Source organism: Gorilla gorilla, chromosome 22 (assembly GCF_029281585.2).
Source record: "Gorilla gorilla gorilla isolate KB3781 chromosome 22, NHGRI_mGorGor1-v2.1_pri, whole genome shotgun sequence".
NCBI lineage: Eukaryota > Metazoa > Chordata > Mammalia > Primates > Hominidae > Gorilla > Gorilla gorilla.
Window position 1 is genome coordinate 5,831,327 of NC_073246.2, and position 16,958 is coordinate 5,848,284.

General features: G+C 40.4%; 1 protein-coding gene across 1 annotated transcript; it reads left to right on the forward strand.

The window, feature by feature from the left end:
* Nucleotides 1-3,758: 3,758 nt before the first annotated feature.
* On the forward strand, nucleotides 3,759-6,236 carry LOC129530568 (eukaryotic translation initiation factor 3 subunit F-like). Its single transcript, XM_063702789.1, has 2 exons — nucleotides 3,759-3,790; nucleotides 5,277-6,236. Exons 1-2 carry the CDS (start codon nucleotides 3,759-3,761, stop codon nucleotides 6,172-6,174), a joined length of 930 nt encoding a protein of 309 aa, XP_063558859.1. The 3' UTR covers nucleotides 6,175-6,236.
* Nucleotides 6,237-16,958: the final 10,722 nt, after the last annotated feature.

Below are 16,958 nucleotides of genomic sequence, written 5' to 3' on the forward strand. Positions count from 1 at the left end.
TATATAACACATTATATATAATATGTAATATATATTATAGCTGTCATATAATATATATGTCATCTTATATATTATATATATGTAATATGACATATAATATATTATATATCATATATATTATGACATATAATATATATTATATATTACATATATAATATATTATATGTATATAATTTTTTTTTAGACAGAATCTTGTTCTGTTGCACAGGCTGGAGTGCAATGTCGCCATCTTGGCTCACTGCAACCTCTGCCTCATGGGTTCAAGCGATTGTCCTGCCTCAGCCTCCCAGGTAGCTGGGACTGCACCACACTGGGACTACACCAGCTGCCACCATGCCTCGCTAATTTTTTGTATTTTTAGTAGAGACAGGGTTTCACTGTATTGGCCAGGATGGTCTTGATCTTCTCACCTTGTGATCCTCTTGCCTTGGCCTCCCAAAGTCCTGAGATTACAGGCCTTAGCCAAGATACATGTTTTTTAAATGAAGAAAAATTTCAAAGTTACTCTGCTTGGTACAATAATCAAATATATAAATTGAGGAATAAAACATAACCATGAAACATATTTATAACTGCGTATGGAAAATACAGAAGATAATTTTTTAAATAACATATTTTGAAAGCATTAACTAGTAATTTGAAGAGTTCGCATTTGACAAGCCAGTATGAACATACCTTGAATGCAGCAACACTGGTTCCCCATAAGAAAAATCAAAATCAGGGAAAATGAAACCACAAAGGTTCAATCTGCTCTGACCTTTGAAAAACTCAGCACAGACAGTGGCACGTAGCACCAAGGGCAGGAGATCCCTAATCCCATCATGATGGCAATAGGGCATAAACATTCCAGGGTGAAGGCACAATCCACATTGTGAAGTCCAACTGCTGCCATGCAGACAGGTGTGCTTTTACATGTACAGGAAGGTCATTGAAGGCTCAGTGTTTTGTTTCAAAAACTGAATCCCAAGCGCACACATTATTTTGCTGTGCTTCTTAAAATAAGTTATGAGATGGGAAATAGGGCACCCCCAAATATAGCCAATAGTGGGAGTTTCAAATTGAAGAGTGGCACAACTGATACGTCGAGAATAAACAGAGATTCCATTCTGTTTTTTCTTTTTCAACTTTTATGTTAGATTCAGGGTGTACATGTGGAGGTTTATTACCTGGGTATATTGTGTGGTTCTGAGGTTTGGGGTATGAATGATCCCAACATCCAGGTACTGAACATGGTACTCAGCAGTTTTTCAACCTTTTCCTTCCTCCCTCCCCCTCCTATCAGTCCCTAGTGTCTATTGTCACCATCTTCATGTCCATGGGTACTCAGAATTTAGCTCCTACGTATAGGAACATGAGGCGTTTGTTTTCTGTGACTACATTAGTTCACTTCCTGGATTCCAGCTCTATCCATTTTCCCTCAAAGAACATAATTTTATTCTTTTTTGTGGCTGCATAGTATTCAATGGTCTATATGTACCACATTTTTATCCAGTCCACTGTTGATGGGCACCTAGGTTGATCCCATGTCTTTGCTAATGTGAATAGTGTTGCAATAAACATACAAGTGCATATGTCTTTTTGGTGGAATGATTTGTTTTCTTTTGGATACATATTCGGTAATGAGACTGCTGGGTTAAATGTTAGTTCCGTTTTATGTTCTTTGAGAAATCTCCAAATTGCTTTCCACAGTGGCTGAACTAACTTACATTCCCACCAAAGGTGTATAAGCATTCCCTTTTCTCCTTATCCTTGCCAGTATCTGCTATTTTTTTTTTGACTTTTTAAAAATAGTCATTCTGACTGGTGTGAGATAATATCTCATTGTGGTTTTGATTTGCATTTCTCTCGTGATTAGTGATGATGAGCATTTTTTTCATGTTTGTTGGCTGCATGTATGTCTCCTTCTGAGAAGTGTCTATGTCTTTTGCCCCTTTTTAATGGGGTTGTGTTTTGCTTGTTGAATTATGTTCCTTATAGATTCTAAATATTAGACCTTTGTTGGATGCATAGTTTGTGAATAATTTCCCCCATTCTGTAGGTTGTTTACTCTGCTGATGTTTTCCTTTGCTGTGTGGCAGCTCTTTAGTTTAATTAGGTCCCATTTGTCAACTTTTGCTTTTGTTGCAATTTCTTTTGAAGACTTAGTCATGAATTATTTCCCATAGCCCATATCCAGAATGGTACTTTTGAAGTTTTTCTTCTCGGATTATTGTAGTTTGAGGTCTTAAATTTAAATCTTTAATCCAACCTGAGTTAATTTTTGTATATGGTGAAAAGGTGACCAGTTTTTTGTTTTTTTGTTTTTGTTTTTTGTTTTTGTTCTTTGTTTGTTTGTTTTTTGAGAGATAGTCTTCCTCTGTCACCAGGCTGTAGTGGAGTGGTGCCATCTCAGCTCACAGCAACCTCCACCAGCGGGTTCAAGCGATTCTCCTGCCTCAGCTTCCTGAGTCGCTGGGATTACAGGCACGTGCCACCACACCCAGCTAATTTTTGTATTTTTAGTAGAGACAGGGTTTCATCATGTTGGCCGGGCTGGACTCGATCTTCTGACCTTGTGATCTTCCCACCTTGGCCTCCCAAAGTACTGGGATCACAGTCATGTGCCACTGTGCCTGGCCAATAAGGTGCATTATTAACATCAATAAAGCTCAGGAACCAGCTTTCACCATATTTGTGTTTAATTTACTGTTTTTCTCAGAGTCTTTGGAATAGATTCCTCCCTCCATGAGGCAGAGAACTTACAATGTTCACTGCAGTGTCTTTAAATGTAGCAGTAGCAGCTGTGGGTTGAGAACACAAGTCTTCCACTTTTCCTTTTAGAGCCAGCCATTCACGGTGCTCTGTGTTCTTATTCAGCTTTGGGTAGGGGCATCTGGGTGCTGGGCATAGCACCAGTGCCCCATGGAGGAGGGAGGCAGGAAGCCCCTTTCGTCCTTCTCTAAAACCTTTTTTCTTTATGTAGATCCAAGTTTTTAGCCTATATCATTTTCTTCTCTCTGGATAACTTCTTTTAATATTTTTACAGATCTACTGACAGCAAATTTGTGTTTGTCTGAGAAAGTTTTTATTTTCCTTCACTTTGGAAAGATAATTTTGCAGGATACAGAATTTTAGGTTGGTGGAATTTTCTTGCTTGCTTGCATGGGTTCTGAAGAAAAGTTTGATGCAATTTTTATTCTTATTCTAACATGTGTTAGGCCCTGCTAAAGCCCAAGGTGGTTAGACTCTTGTGAAATAGTTTCCCTGGGGCAGGCTTTTGCTAAGGAGAACGGAACACCCAGGGCGTATTTCAAAGTAGTTACTTTTCCCCTTCCCTGTGGGAAGCAAGAGGGAATTTTTCTCTGATGTGCATAAGAGCGTCTCGCAGAGCTCTTGGAGGTTCATGAAAGTGTAGGGCCCCCTAAGACTGGGCTCCCTTAATTCTTAATTCTCAAGTTTATGTGCATGGAGCCTCCAGCGATTTGTTGTTTACATGTAAGTCTTCCCACCATGGTTCTGGCTCCAGTGGCCAGTCTCCGATCCTGTTAGGCTGGGACTCACTGCCTCTCCAATTTGGGGGATAACGGTTTGCCCTGTTAACCTCAAGTCTCTGATGGATCTAAGAAAAGTTGTAATTTTCAGTTTGTTCAAGGTGTTTTTTGTTGTTGTTGTGAGGACAGGAGTGACAGCTTCCAAGCTGGAAAACAGATGTCACATTTGGGTTTTGTTTCAAGATATTTTTCCAATGACAGAGAATGATGCCACACACATTTCCATAGATGTCTTTTGATGCAGATGTGCATGCGTTTCTGTTATCCTAAGAGTGAAATACCTGGGTCCTAAATGTGCTCCTTTCTAGAACCTTTATTCAATGCCAAACACAGTATCCCCTCCAGCAGTGATGAGAGTTCTTGTTGCTCCAGATTCTCTCCAACACTTGGTGTTCTATCTTTTACATTTTAGCCGTTTTGGAGGATATGTTATCCTGTTGTGATGTTAATTTGCATTTACATGGATATTAAGAAAGCTGAACACATTCAAGTTTTGCTTTTATAAATTACACATTTAAGTGTTTTACCCATTGTTCTTTCTCTTAGTGATTTTTAAGAGCTCTTTACATATTGTCGATGTGAGCCCTCTGTCAGTTCTATGTGTTCATAGATCTGTTTCCACTCTGCAACTTGTCTTGTCACTTAGTGATGTCTCTTAATAAACAGAAATTCTTAATTTGAATATAGTCTAATTTATCAATTTATTCCCTTAAGTCTATGGCTCTTTGTGATCTGTTTAAGAAATCTGTCCCCATTCATGGTCATAAAAATCGGCTGGGCACGGTGGCTCACACCTGTAATCCCAGCACTTTGGGAGGTTAAGGTGGGCAGATCACCTGAGATCAGGAGTTCGAGACCAGCTGGCCAACATGGTAAAACCCTGTCTCTACTAAAAATACAAACATTAGCCAGGTGTGGTGGCAGGTGCCTGTAATCCCAGCTACTCAGGAGGCTGAGGCAGGAGAATCACTTGAGCCCAGGAGGTCAAGGTCGCAATGAGCAGTCATTGTACCACTGCATTCCAGCCTGGGTGACAGAGCAGGATGCTCTTTCAAAAATAAACATAAAAGTAAATCTAATGAGCTCTAGGATTTCTAATTTGAAGATAGAAGCAATAAGCAAAATGAGAAACCAAAATACATTCGTTTTGATTAAAGCAGAGGTCAGCCATAACTCTGAACCTAAAAAGGAGGTCACCTGAAGCAGCTGTGAGTGAGCAGGGTAAGATAGGAAGCAGAGAACCGATGCTCATTGCCAGATCTTAGGAAAAAAATAATAAATTAGGATGACATACTTTTGCAAAATTAAAGAAATCCCCTGAGGTGCTAATACAAAATTTCATTTGTGATAGGACTAATAAAGAAATTCAGCTAGTAGTGGGATCTGTCATGGACTGAGTTTGATTCCAAGAACAGAAGAGGCAGGACCAGTGAGAAATAGCACAGCCATATTTACAAAAGCAGCCCTCCCACGTTAGGAAGAAGGGATACTTTTGCACAGTGAACAGCACTACAACTGCTCATCTCTTTCATGTACTATCACACATGGAATGACTGAGATAATCCTGTGTTCCACACATAGTCCTCCCTGCCCCTACTGAATAGAGAAACCCAATTTCACCTTGGCTATCTCTAGATCAATTACCTGTTAATAGGTCTGCTGTTTTCTTTACCGTTAGTTTCAAGAAGAACTAAATATCCCCAAATGGTATTTCAGCTTCCACTTAATGAAACCTGTCATCTAAAGCCAGACCCTGGCCTCAGCGCAAGCTCCAGCACAGACCCCAGTACCCGCTCTGCCTGGTCTTGCTCTTCCAGGGCCCTTCCCTGGTGGCCGTGTGGTCAGGCTGCACCCAGTCATTTTGGCCTCCACTGTGGACAGCTATGAGAGATGCAAAAAGGGTGCTGCCCGAGTTATCGGGACCCTGTTGGGAACTGTCAATAAACACTCAGTGGAGGTCACCAATTGCTTTTCAGTGTCACACAATGAGTCAGATGAAGTGGCTGTTGACATGGAATTTGCTAAGAACTTGTATGAACTGCATAAAAAAGTTTCTCCAAATGAGCTCATCTTGGGGTGGTACGCTGCAGGCCATGACATCACAGAGCACTCTGTGCTGATCCATGAGTACTACAGCCGAGAGGCCCCCAACCCCATTCACCTCACTGTGGACACAAGTCTCCAGAACGGCCATATGAGCATCAAAGCCTATGTCAGCACTTTAATGGGTGTCCCTGGGAGGACTGTGGGAGTGTTCACACCTCTGACAGTGAAATACGCATACTATGACACGGAATGCATCAGAGTTGACCTGATCATGAAGACCTGCTTTAGCCCCAACAGAGTGATTGGACTCTCAAGTGACTTGCAGCAAGTAGCAGGGGCATCAGCTCGCATCCAGGATGCCCTGAGCATAGTGTTGCAATATGCAGAGGATATACTATCTGGAAAGGTGTCAGCTGACAATACCATCAGGAAGGTGGGCCACTTCCTGATGAGCCTGGTTAACCAAGTACCAAAAATAGTTCCCGATGACTTCGAGACCATGCTCCACAGCAACATCAATGACCTGTTGATGGTGACCTACCTGGCCAACCTCACACAGTCACAGATTGCCCTCAATGAAAAACTTGTAAACCTGTGAAGGGACCCCAAGCAGTATGCTTGCTGGTCTAGGTCTTAACCCCAGGACTCAGAAGTGAAGGAAAAATGTTTTTTTTGTGGTCTTGAGTCACACTGAGACAGTCAACTGTGTGTGACTCTAATAAACGTAGCCTACCTTTTGTAAATTAAAAAAAAAAAAGAAGTTAGTTTCCTCCCTGGGGAATCAGTATCTCTAAATGAAGAGAACCCAAAGTTTCACAAAAGGGAAGAAAAAGTCTGCAAGTGCAAATTAGGCATAATAGTGCAGGGAGCCCCCTCCCCTTGACTTTCAGATTCATGTGTTTTTGTTGTAAGATAAATAACACTACACGGTGGTCACTGACTCTAAGTTTATACGACACACTGTAGGACAACATCCCAACCTCACTATGTGTTGTTTACCAGCTGGGAGCATTAACTGAGTTACATGATTCCATTCCATCATGTCAGATTCTTCTAGGTGATGGGGATTATGTTGTAAATCCAATGAATTGCACAAACATGAGCCTAATACCATATTTTCTTTTGCAGTGAAATGAATTCCTTAGTCAAAAACAATGTTGTATGGGATATCATGATGGTGAATAACAAATTATTTAAGTTCACTCATGGTAGTACCAGCAGAACAATTGCAAATGTAAAGGGTGAGTTCATACCCAGAATAAGTGTCTATTTCGGTGAGAACAAAATCCCTGAGGGATGGGTTTCAATGTCGTCAATCTGCAAGTTGACTGGGTAGCCCCTGAGGGAAGGCTGTCATATTAGCCTTAGTTGTTCTACATTGGTCCAGATACAATTTGATTATGTAAAGTCGTGAATACCTTCTAACCTTAATATTATGTGCATTTGTCCATGAGCCCATTGAACAAGTATCAGCTGACTAACATCTAGTATATAACATGTCATTGTATGCATATGATTACTCCTCTTCAGTGGATTCCCTCTAATAAGAATTTACTTGGGCTACAAGTATTTTCATACTTTGTGTCTATTTTAAGAAGTCATCTTCGGCTGGGCGTGGTGGCTCACATCTGTAATCCCAGCACTTTGGAAGGCCAAGGTGGCCGGATCACGAGGTCAGGAGATCAAGAACATCGTGGCTAATACGGTGAAATCCAGTCTCGACTAAAAATATAAAAAATTAGCTGGGCCTGGTGGTGGGCACCTGTAGTCCCAGCTACTCAGGAGGCTGAGGCAGGAGAATGGCATGAACCCAGAAGGTAGAGCTTGCGAGCTTGCAGTGAGCTGAGATCACGCCACTGCACTCCAGCCTGGGCGACAGAGTGAGACTCTGTCTTGAAAAAAAAAAAAAATCCAACTATTCAAAAGTAAAGAAAAAAAATATGTCAATCCCCCATGTGTCCACTGCACACCATCACAAATTTTAAACCATGCATGAGCTCACATTTTTAATAGAAGGATCTTGGGGACAGGGGACACTAAAAGCCCCAAATATGGTCCTGTGTGGCATAATGGTTTTTTGGTAAATGCTATACTGCATACAATGGTGGTCGCTTAAGATAACAGAGCTGAAAAATTCTTACCATCTAGTAACACTGTGGCCATGATGACATCATAGCACAACGCATTACTCATGTGTTTGCAGTGAGGCTGGTATAAGCAAACCCACTACATTTATCAGTGGCATTAAAGGTTAGCACATCTAATTATGTACCATATGTCATACTTGGTAATAATAATAAATGACCATGTGACTAGTTTATGTACAGTTGCTCCTTGAACAGCATGGATTTGAAATGCACAAGTTCACTTATATGCAAATTTCCTTCTGCTTCTCCCACCCCTGAGACAACAGGATCAACTTCTCCTCTTCTCTTCCTCAGGCTGCTCAACATGAATATGCAGACGAAGACCTTTATGATGATCCGCTTTCACTTAATGAACAGTAAACATATTTTCTCCTCCTTATGATTTTCTTAATAGAATTTTCTTCTCTCTTTATTATAAGAATACAGTATACAATTAACAAAGTATGCATTAATTGTTTATTTGATCAGCAAAGCTTGCAGTTAATAGGCTATTAGTAGTTAAGTTTGGGGATAGCCCAGAGTTATATATGGATTTTCAACTGCACAGGAGCTGGTCCCCTAACCCTTGCACTGTTCAAGGATCAACAGTATTTACAATACTATACATTTTATTCATATTTTAGAGTGTAGTACTTCTACTCATTAAAAATAATTAACTATAAAACAGCGTCGGGAAGGTCTTTCAGGAGTTCTTCCAGAAGAAAGCCTTGTTATCATAGAAGATGACAGCTGCATGTATGTTATTGCCCTTGAAAACCCTGAAGACCTTTCACTGGGACAAGATTTGGAGATGGAAGACAGTGATATTGATTATCCTGACCCTTACAGGGCTAAGCTAGTGTGTGTGTTTGTATGTTTTTAACAAAAAAGTTTAAAACATAAAAAATAAAAATAAATAAAGCTTATCAAATAAGGATATAAAGTATTTCTGTACAGCTGTTCAATGTGTTTTTGTTTTAAGATGTGTTATTATAAGAATCAAAAAGTTAAAAAAATTAAAAGTTTATAAAGTTACAATAAGCTAAGATGAACTTGTTAAAGAAAGAAAAATTTTAAATACATTTAGTGTAGCCTAAGTGTACAGTGCATATAAAGTCTATAGTTATGTACAGTAATATCCTAGGCCTTCGCATTCACTCACCAAGTACTCACTGACTCATCACAGCAACTGCCAGTCCTGCAACCTCTGTTCATGCTAAGTGTCCTATACTGGTGTACCACTCTCTCTAACTTTTGTAATATATATATATTTTTTTCTTTCTTTCTTTTTTTTGAGAAGGAGTTTTATTTTGTTGCCCAGGCTGGAGTGCAATGGTACGGTCTTGGCTCACTGCAACCTCTGCCTCTGGGGTTCAAGTGACTCTCCTGCCTCAGCCTAATGAGTAGCTGGGATTACAGGCCCACGCCAGCACGCCCAGCTAATTTTGTATTTTTAGTACAGATGGAGTTTCTCCATGTTGGTCAGGCTGGTCTCGAACTTCTGACCTCAGGTGATCCGCGCGCCTCGGTCTCCCAATGTACTATGTTTTTACTGTATCTTTTCCATGTTTAGATATTACTATTGTGATATAACTGCCTACAGCAGTGGTCCCCAAAGTTTTGACACCAGGGACTGGTTTTGTGAAAGATAATTTTTCCACGGAGTGGGGATGGCTTTGGGCTGAAACTGTTCCACCTCACATCATCAGATCATCAGGTATTAGATTCTATTTTTTCTTTTTTTTTTTTTTAGACTGAATCTCCCACTGTCGCCAGGCTGGAGTGCAGTGGCACAATCTCGGCTCACTGCAACCTCTGCTTCCCGGGTTCAAGTGATTCTCCTGCCTCAGCCCCCTGAGTAGCTGGGACTACAGGCATGCGCCACCACACCCAGCTAATTTTTGTATTCTTAGTAGAGATGGGGTTTCCATGTTGGCCAGGATTGTCTTGACCTTGTGATCCACCTGCCTCGGCCTCCCAGAGTGTTGGGATTACAGGCGTGAGCCACAGCAGCCAGCCTAGTTAGATTCTTATAAGGAGAACACAACCTAGATCCCTTGTATGTGCAGTTCACAATAGGGTTTGCGCTCCTGTGAAGGTCTAATGCTGCTGCTGGTCTGATAGGAGGCGGAGCTCAGGCAGTAATGCTCGGCTGGCCAGCCACTCATCTCCTGCTTTGTGCCCAGTTCCTAACAGGACACGAACCGGTGCTGGTCCATGGTTTGGGTGTTGGGGACTACTGGCCTACTGTATTCAGCACAGTGACATGCTGCACAGGTGTGTAGCCCAGGAGCAATAGGCTGTACGATATAGCCTAGGTATGTAGTAGGCTACACTGTCTAGGTTTGTATAAACTACACTCTATGGTGTCCGCACAGCCACAAAATCACGTAATGATGCATTTCTTGGAATATGTTACCATTAAATGAGATTTACCTGTATTAGTGTCATCTCAGGTTTATTGTCTAGTAATTTTAAAAGTATTTGTATATTCTTTCCCAGACACATCATCATACTCCGGTGCATATCTCTATTTTATTCCCTAGACCCACTCTTAATTTTTCTACGTTCTGCTTTTTTCCTTAGGAGACTCACCTGAATTGGATACTGCAGAGATCTCCCTTACCCTCATGCTTTTACTGGGGTTCAGCTAATGGAGGGGGTGGCAGAAGATAGGTGAGAGAAGAGTGTGTTTATCCCCCACCTCTGCCCCTGCAGGGTCAGCACAGGCAGACTGTGTCCCTTTGCTGAAGATCACAGCTTCTGTCTGGGGCCTTCTTGGCAAGCTGGCACTGTCTCTAGTCAGGTGACTGCTTGGCCCCTTACTACTTACACTCTTCTGTCTGGTTCCTTTGTGTCTTTCCTGCTGTGCTGTAAGTAGTCCCTTTATTAGAATCCATCCACATTACCCAGTTATATAAAGACAAATGGTTGGTCACTGATCTAGTTCACTCCCTGAGAATCAGCCTTCATCAAAGATCCTTAACAGTCAGATATTCTGTTGGCCACTCCATTCCTGCTCCCCATTATTCTAGTTGTGTCTTCCTTGTCTCTAGTGCAGTCACAAAGCATAAGCGCCTCCACTGTCACTTGTTCTTTGCAACTCTAGGATCACATCATTCCCCTTGAAATCAGAGAACCCGCAATCTCCCCAAGCCCACAAAATTCAGCCATCACAGTACTTTTCAAGCATGCCAGCAGCCCTCCCCAACAAACGAATCCTTAATTTCTTAGAGAAATATCTTCTGGGGCTTCCTGTGGGACACAGTGGGGGTCGGCTTGGCATGTGGATCACACCTGATATTTTTACCCCCACCTCCTACTATTCCTATTCCTTTGTATGCACCTCTCTTTATTATGCTAGGAAAGCTCTGGCAACACAACCTCAAAATAAGCAGGCCAGTGTGGATTCACAGTTTCTGTCAGACAAACTTGAGCACCCCTTCTAACTTCCTGGGCTAAGACTTTAACTTCAGAATCTCTATGTATCCATGTTGATAAACTTAGCCTATGTCAAGATTATATTCTGCATGCCTTAGTCAAACACCATGTAAACCGATGCCTCATATATTCTCTAGGCTTTAGCTGATAGGGATTAGCAAAGTAGTGTGGTTGTTTTGGTCTTTAAACAATGTCCATCTTGTACCAGCTTTCCATTGCACTCTTTTTTTTTTTTTTTTTTTTTGAGATGGAGTCTTGCTCTGTCACCCAGGCTGGAGTGCAGTGGCACAATCTCGGCTCACTGCAAGCTCTGCCTTCTAGGTTCACGCCATTCTCCTGCTTCAGCCTCCCGAGTAGCTGGGACTACAGGCGTGTGCCACCACGCGTGGCTAATTTTTTGTATTTTTAGTAGAGACGGGGTCTCACTGTGTTAGCCAGGATGGTCTCCATCTCCTGACCTCATGATCGGCCCGCCTTGGCCTCCCAAAGTACTAGGATTACAGGCGTGAGCCACCACGCCGGGCCGACTCCATTGCACTCTTACAGACCATGTTGACAAAATTATAACTGCAACAGTCAACTACAATAGCAATTTTACCTCTCATATACCACTTGAAAAAACACATCATTCCCAATAACCACATTTGATGATTTAAGTAATCACAATACCACCGTACACTACAGATGATCAGGTTTCTGTCTCCTCCCGACAAGAAGGTCAGGAATTCATTCTGACTAAAACAGGTCAGCAAACCAGTTCCAGATTCTCATCTGTAAAGATCTATTTCTAGAGGTGTCCACCTGGAGCCTGGTGAACATTGGACATCAAACACCAGGTTGACACTGTTTCTTGATCTTCAACAAAAACCACACAAACAAGCTTTGGAGAAAGAACTCCCTCCTCTCAATAGATGGTGCTGGGATAAAATGGCTAGCCAGTTGCAGAAGAAAAACAGTGGGCCCCTGTGTCTCACCATGTACAGAAATTAACTCAAGATGAATGAAAGCTGTAAATGCAAGACCTCAAACTATTAAAAGCCTGCAAGGGAACCTAGGAAATACACTTCCTGACAGAGGATTTGGCACAGCATGGATATGCCTAAGTCCCCAAAAGCAAGTGCAACTAAAACAATTATTGACAAGTGGGACCTAATATACAAAAGAGCTGCTGAACAGCAGAAGAAATTACCAACAGAGTAAACAGAAAGCCTACACAATGGGAGAAAATGTCCCCACATATGCATCTCATGAAGTCTGATATCCAGGATCTACCTCAAAAATGTTAAGCAAATAAATCAGCAAAACGAAAACTCTGTGAAGAAAGGGCAAAGGGCATGAAAACACACATCTCAAAGGAAGGTTTATAGCAACCAACGGACAGGACATTTTTCTACCTCAGTAATCATCAGAGAAATGCGAAGCAAAAGACCCATGAGATAGTATTTCACACTGGTCAGAATGACAATTATGACACAGTCCACAAGAATGAATGCCAGCGAGGCAGAGGAGGAGAGGATGCTGGTCTGCTGTTGGTAGAAATGCAAACTAGTTCAGACACCATGGAAAACGATGTGGGGATTTCTCAAATAACTTTCTCGACATCACCAATCCTCACAAAAATGTCCACAAAAACCACACTAAGAGTCCATCTCATTCCACTCAGAATGAATACTACCAAAAACAAACAAAACACAAATTTTTAAAGGTGACAGCCAGTGTAGACTTACAGAAGAGAAACCTCTTAAATGCTATTGGTGGGGATGTAAATTAGTATACTCACTACGAAAAACAGCTAGAGGCTCCTGAAAAAATTCACAGTACAACTACCATGTCAGCTAGAAGCCCCATCACTGGTTCCACAATTAAAGCACTTGAAATCCCTAGGTTGAAGAGAGTTACCCGCCTTCCCATGGGTACTAAAGCACTCCGAACTGTGGCCAAGGTACAAAACCAACCTACCTGTCCGTACACAGCTGCAGGGATGAAGAAACTGCCATACAGATACACCACGGAATATGTTTCAGCCATAAAGCTTTGGGAAATCCTGCCATCTGCAGCCACATGAAGAAACCTGGAGAACATCAGGTCCAACAAATGAGCCTGGTAGAGAAAGTCCCATGCCACGTGATCTCAGACATGTAGACTGAAAAAAGCTTTATCTCCTAGAAGTAGAAAGTTCAATAGGGATTGCCAGAGGCTGCTGGGGAGGTGGAGAGGGTCTGGGAAGGAATCAGTAATGGGTACAAAGTTACTCTTAGATGACAGTAATCAATTCTGGTCTTCTATTCTACAGCAGAGTGACTAGCCTTAATAAAAATGTATCATATATTTCAAAGTAGCTAGAAGGAAAGATTCTGAATGTTATCACCACTCAAAAAGTAGTAACTATGAGGTGAAGAGATGCTAAATAACCTGATTTTTTCATTACTCAACATATATATGTATCGAAATCTTCCTTGTACCCTCTACTTATATACACTTAGTATACAGCAAATAGTGTTTTAAGAAATACAAAGAAACAATGCCAAAATTTATGTGGGAATATGAAACACCCTGAATTTCTAAAGCAATCCTGAGAAATACAAACCATATGGGCTGCATCACACTCCCTGAGCTCTAATTAAACGAAAATCCCTAGTTAACCAACCCATATGTTACTGGCATACACAGAGAAACACAGACCAGTGAGCAAAATGAGGGCGCTCAATAATAAACACAAATTTACACAGAGTGAACACATTTTTCGAAACACCACCAACACAACACAATGGGGAAGGTTTCCAAAACTAGATATCCATATGCAAAAGAATAATACAGGACTCTTGTTGTACTAAATAATACAGGACTCTTGTGGTACCAAAAAAAAAACACTTTAACTCAAAAGGATTAAAGATTATTCACAAAACTTGCAACCATACATCTCTTATAAACACAACCTCGAGTGTGTGTATATTTAGGGAAACTTGGATGTATGCTCACGGTTTGCAAAAAGTGTGGTACTAAATAATACAAATAGTGTGTATTAAATAATAAAAAATATTTTTATTTTGTATTATTTTGTATTTATACTAAATAATACAAAATATATTTAGTGTACTAAATAATACAAAAAGTGTGGTACTAAATAATACAGAAATAATTCACAAGACTTGCAACCATAAAGCTCTTATAAACACAACCTCGAGTGTGTGTATATTTAGGGAAACTTGGATGTATGCTCATGGTTTGCAAAAAGTAACAAAAATACAAGGGAAAAATCACTGACAATGGACTGCTTTGGCAGTGATTTTTTTTTTCTTGATTAGTAACCAATAGCACACTAACCAAGAAATTATACACATGTGGGGCCGCATCAAACTGAAGAATTTGTGCCCAGAAAAGGAAAAAAACAATGAACAAAATGAAAAGGCATACTAAAACTTATAAGAAAAGTTTGGGCAAACATACAGTTGATAACAGGTTACTTTTGAAAAGGCACAAGCCAGTAACACGAACAGCTGGCAAAAATCCAAAACAACAGAGAAATAACCAGACCAAAATTGGGCAAATAACCTGAGTAGATATTTGTGCAAAGAAGACAGAAAACAGATTCAACATTTATAAAAACGTGGTTAACATTACTACTCATGAGAAAAATGTAGATCAAAACCACACTCAGATCTTATCTCACTCCAACTAGAATGAACATCACAAAAAGATTAAAATATTTAAAAAGAAAATTCCTGGTATGAATTTCCAGAAAGGGGGACTGTTTGTGGAAATGTAAATTGGTATTAACACTATAAAAAACAGTTGGGGGTCCTGCAAACAATAGGAAAAAAAAGAAATACCATACCATCTAGCAGTCCCACTACTGGCTATACATTCAACCTAGCTGTTCACCCACAGATAAAGAGATCAAGAAACTCTCACATACATACACTGGGGAATATTCTTCGGCTATCAGAATAATCAAACAGTGTCATTTAGAGCAACCCAGATGAACCTGGAAAACATTATGTTAAATGTGATGAGCTAGGCCTAGAAAGACAAACACTGCATGATACCACTCATGTGAAATCTTAAGATGTTTATCTTAAAGAAGTAGAAAGCACAATATTGGTTACCAGAGTCTGGGAGACAGAAGGGGAATGGAGAAGGATTGGTTATGGAAACAAAGTTATCTTAACATTAAAGGAATAAATCTGAGTGTTCTCCTCAGCCTGGTGACTGGACTTAACCGTATTACATTTTTCTAAAGAGCAAGGAAAATTTTGAATGTTCTCTTTACACAAAAATAATACCTGTATGAGGGAATAGAGATCCTAAGTACCCTGATTTGATCATTACCCAATTTATATGTATAAAAATGTACCCCTAATTATGGCCCTTTATGTTGTAAAAAAATTAACAGAAATAAATACATAGTGCTAAAAATCACAGGGAACCACAAAAGCAATGAATATCTAAAGGAATCCTGAGAAATACAATCAAAGTGAGAACCCACAATCCTTGATATCAAATTAAATTGCCAAGTTGTAGCTATGCAGTAGATATATGGTACTTGCATAAACAGAAATATCTAGAACTATGGACAAAAACAGGGAGGACAAAAACAACACAAATATGGACACAGTCAACTGACTTTGATAAAGAACACCACAACGTGGAAGGCAGAGTCTGATCAATGAATACCTTTGAGAAAAATGATATCCGGATGCAAAAGCCAGAAACAGGACCCTTATTTTACACGATGTATGAAAATCAACCGCACCCCAATCAACTGAAGGCCAAAACAAAATACCATAAACCACAAAATGTTTTTAAGTAAAACACAGGTTGAGCATATATTTTAGGTCACTTGAATCTCTGCTAACCTTTGCAAAGAGGAAAAGAAACAAACACCCTGGAAGAAAAACCTCATTGAAAATTAAATGCTTTGTTACTGATGCATATTTTCTAATATGGGTGACCATTATGACACGCATAAAACGCAAAAAAAAAAAAAAAAAGCATATGGGACTACATCAACGTGAAAAGTTTCTGCATAGCAAAGAAAACTACTTTCCAAATAAAAAAGCATCCCATAGATTACGCAAAAATTTCAGGCAATCATGTAATTCACGAGGAGTTGTCAACTAACGTGTACACAAAAAACACTACAAAGTAGAAAAAGAATCCAATCTAATATTTTGCAAATAACCTGAACAGACAATTCTGCACAGATATAAAATCGAACAACAGATAAGAGATAAGGTCCTCAAAATTAACTATTCATTAGAATACTGTAATTCAAAACCACACGCAGATAATCTCACACTTATTGTATATTCCTAGACAATTTTTTTAAAAATAGGAGGGGCTGGGAGCCGTGGCTCACGCCTGTAATCCCAGCACTTTGGGAGGCCAAGGCGGGCGGATCACCTGAGCTCACGAGTTTCATACCAGCCTGACAAATATCGTGCAACCCCGTCTCTACTAAAAATAAAAATACAAAAATTAGCCGGGCGTGGTGGCGGGCGCCTGTAGTCCCAGCTACACAGGAGGCTGAGACAGAAGAACTCCTTGAAACCGGGAGGTGGAGGTTGCAGTGAGCTGAGATCTTGCCACTGCACTCCAGCCCGGGCGACAAAGCAAGACTCCGTCTCAAAATAACAAAAACAAAAACAAATTGGAATGGGGGTTTGGTTTTGGAGAAGGGGAACTCATACACTGTAGGTGGAAATGAAAATTAGGGTACACACCATGGAAAACAGTTAAATAGCTGGAAACTCCTCAAAGAATTGAAACTACAGATGTCCCCTGCTCTAGCGAGGTCTCTTTCTAAAGGTCCTGA

Excerpts from the sequence above, each read along its gene's own strand:
- LOC129530568 (XM_063702789.1), top strand. The coding sequence starts at position 3,759 with ATGTCTTTTGATGCAGATGTGCATGCGTTTCT. Across the intron at positions 3,791-5,276 it reads GCAGATGTGCATGCGTTTCT|CCAGACCCTGGCCTCAGCGC; the intron begins GTTATCCTAAGA and ends TGTCATCTAAAG.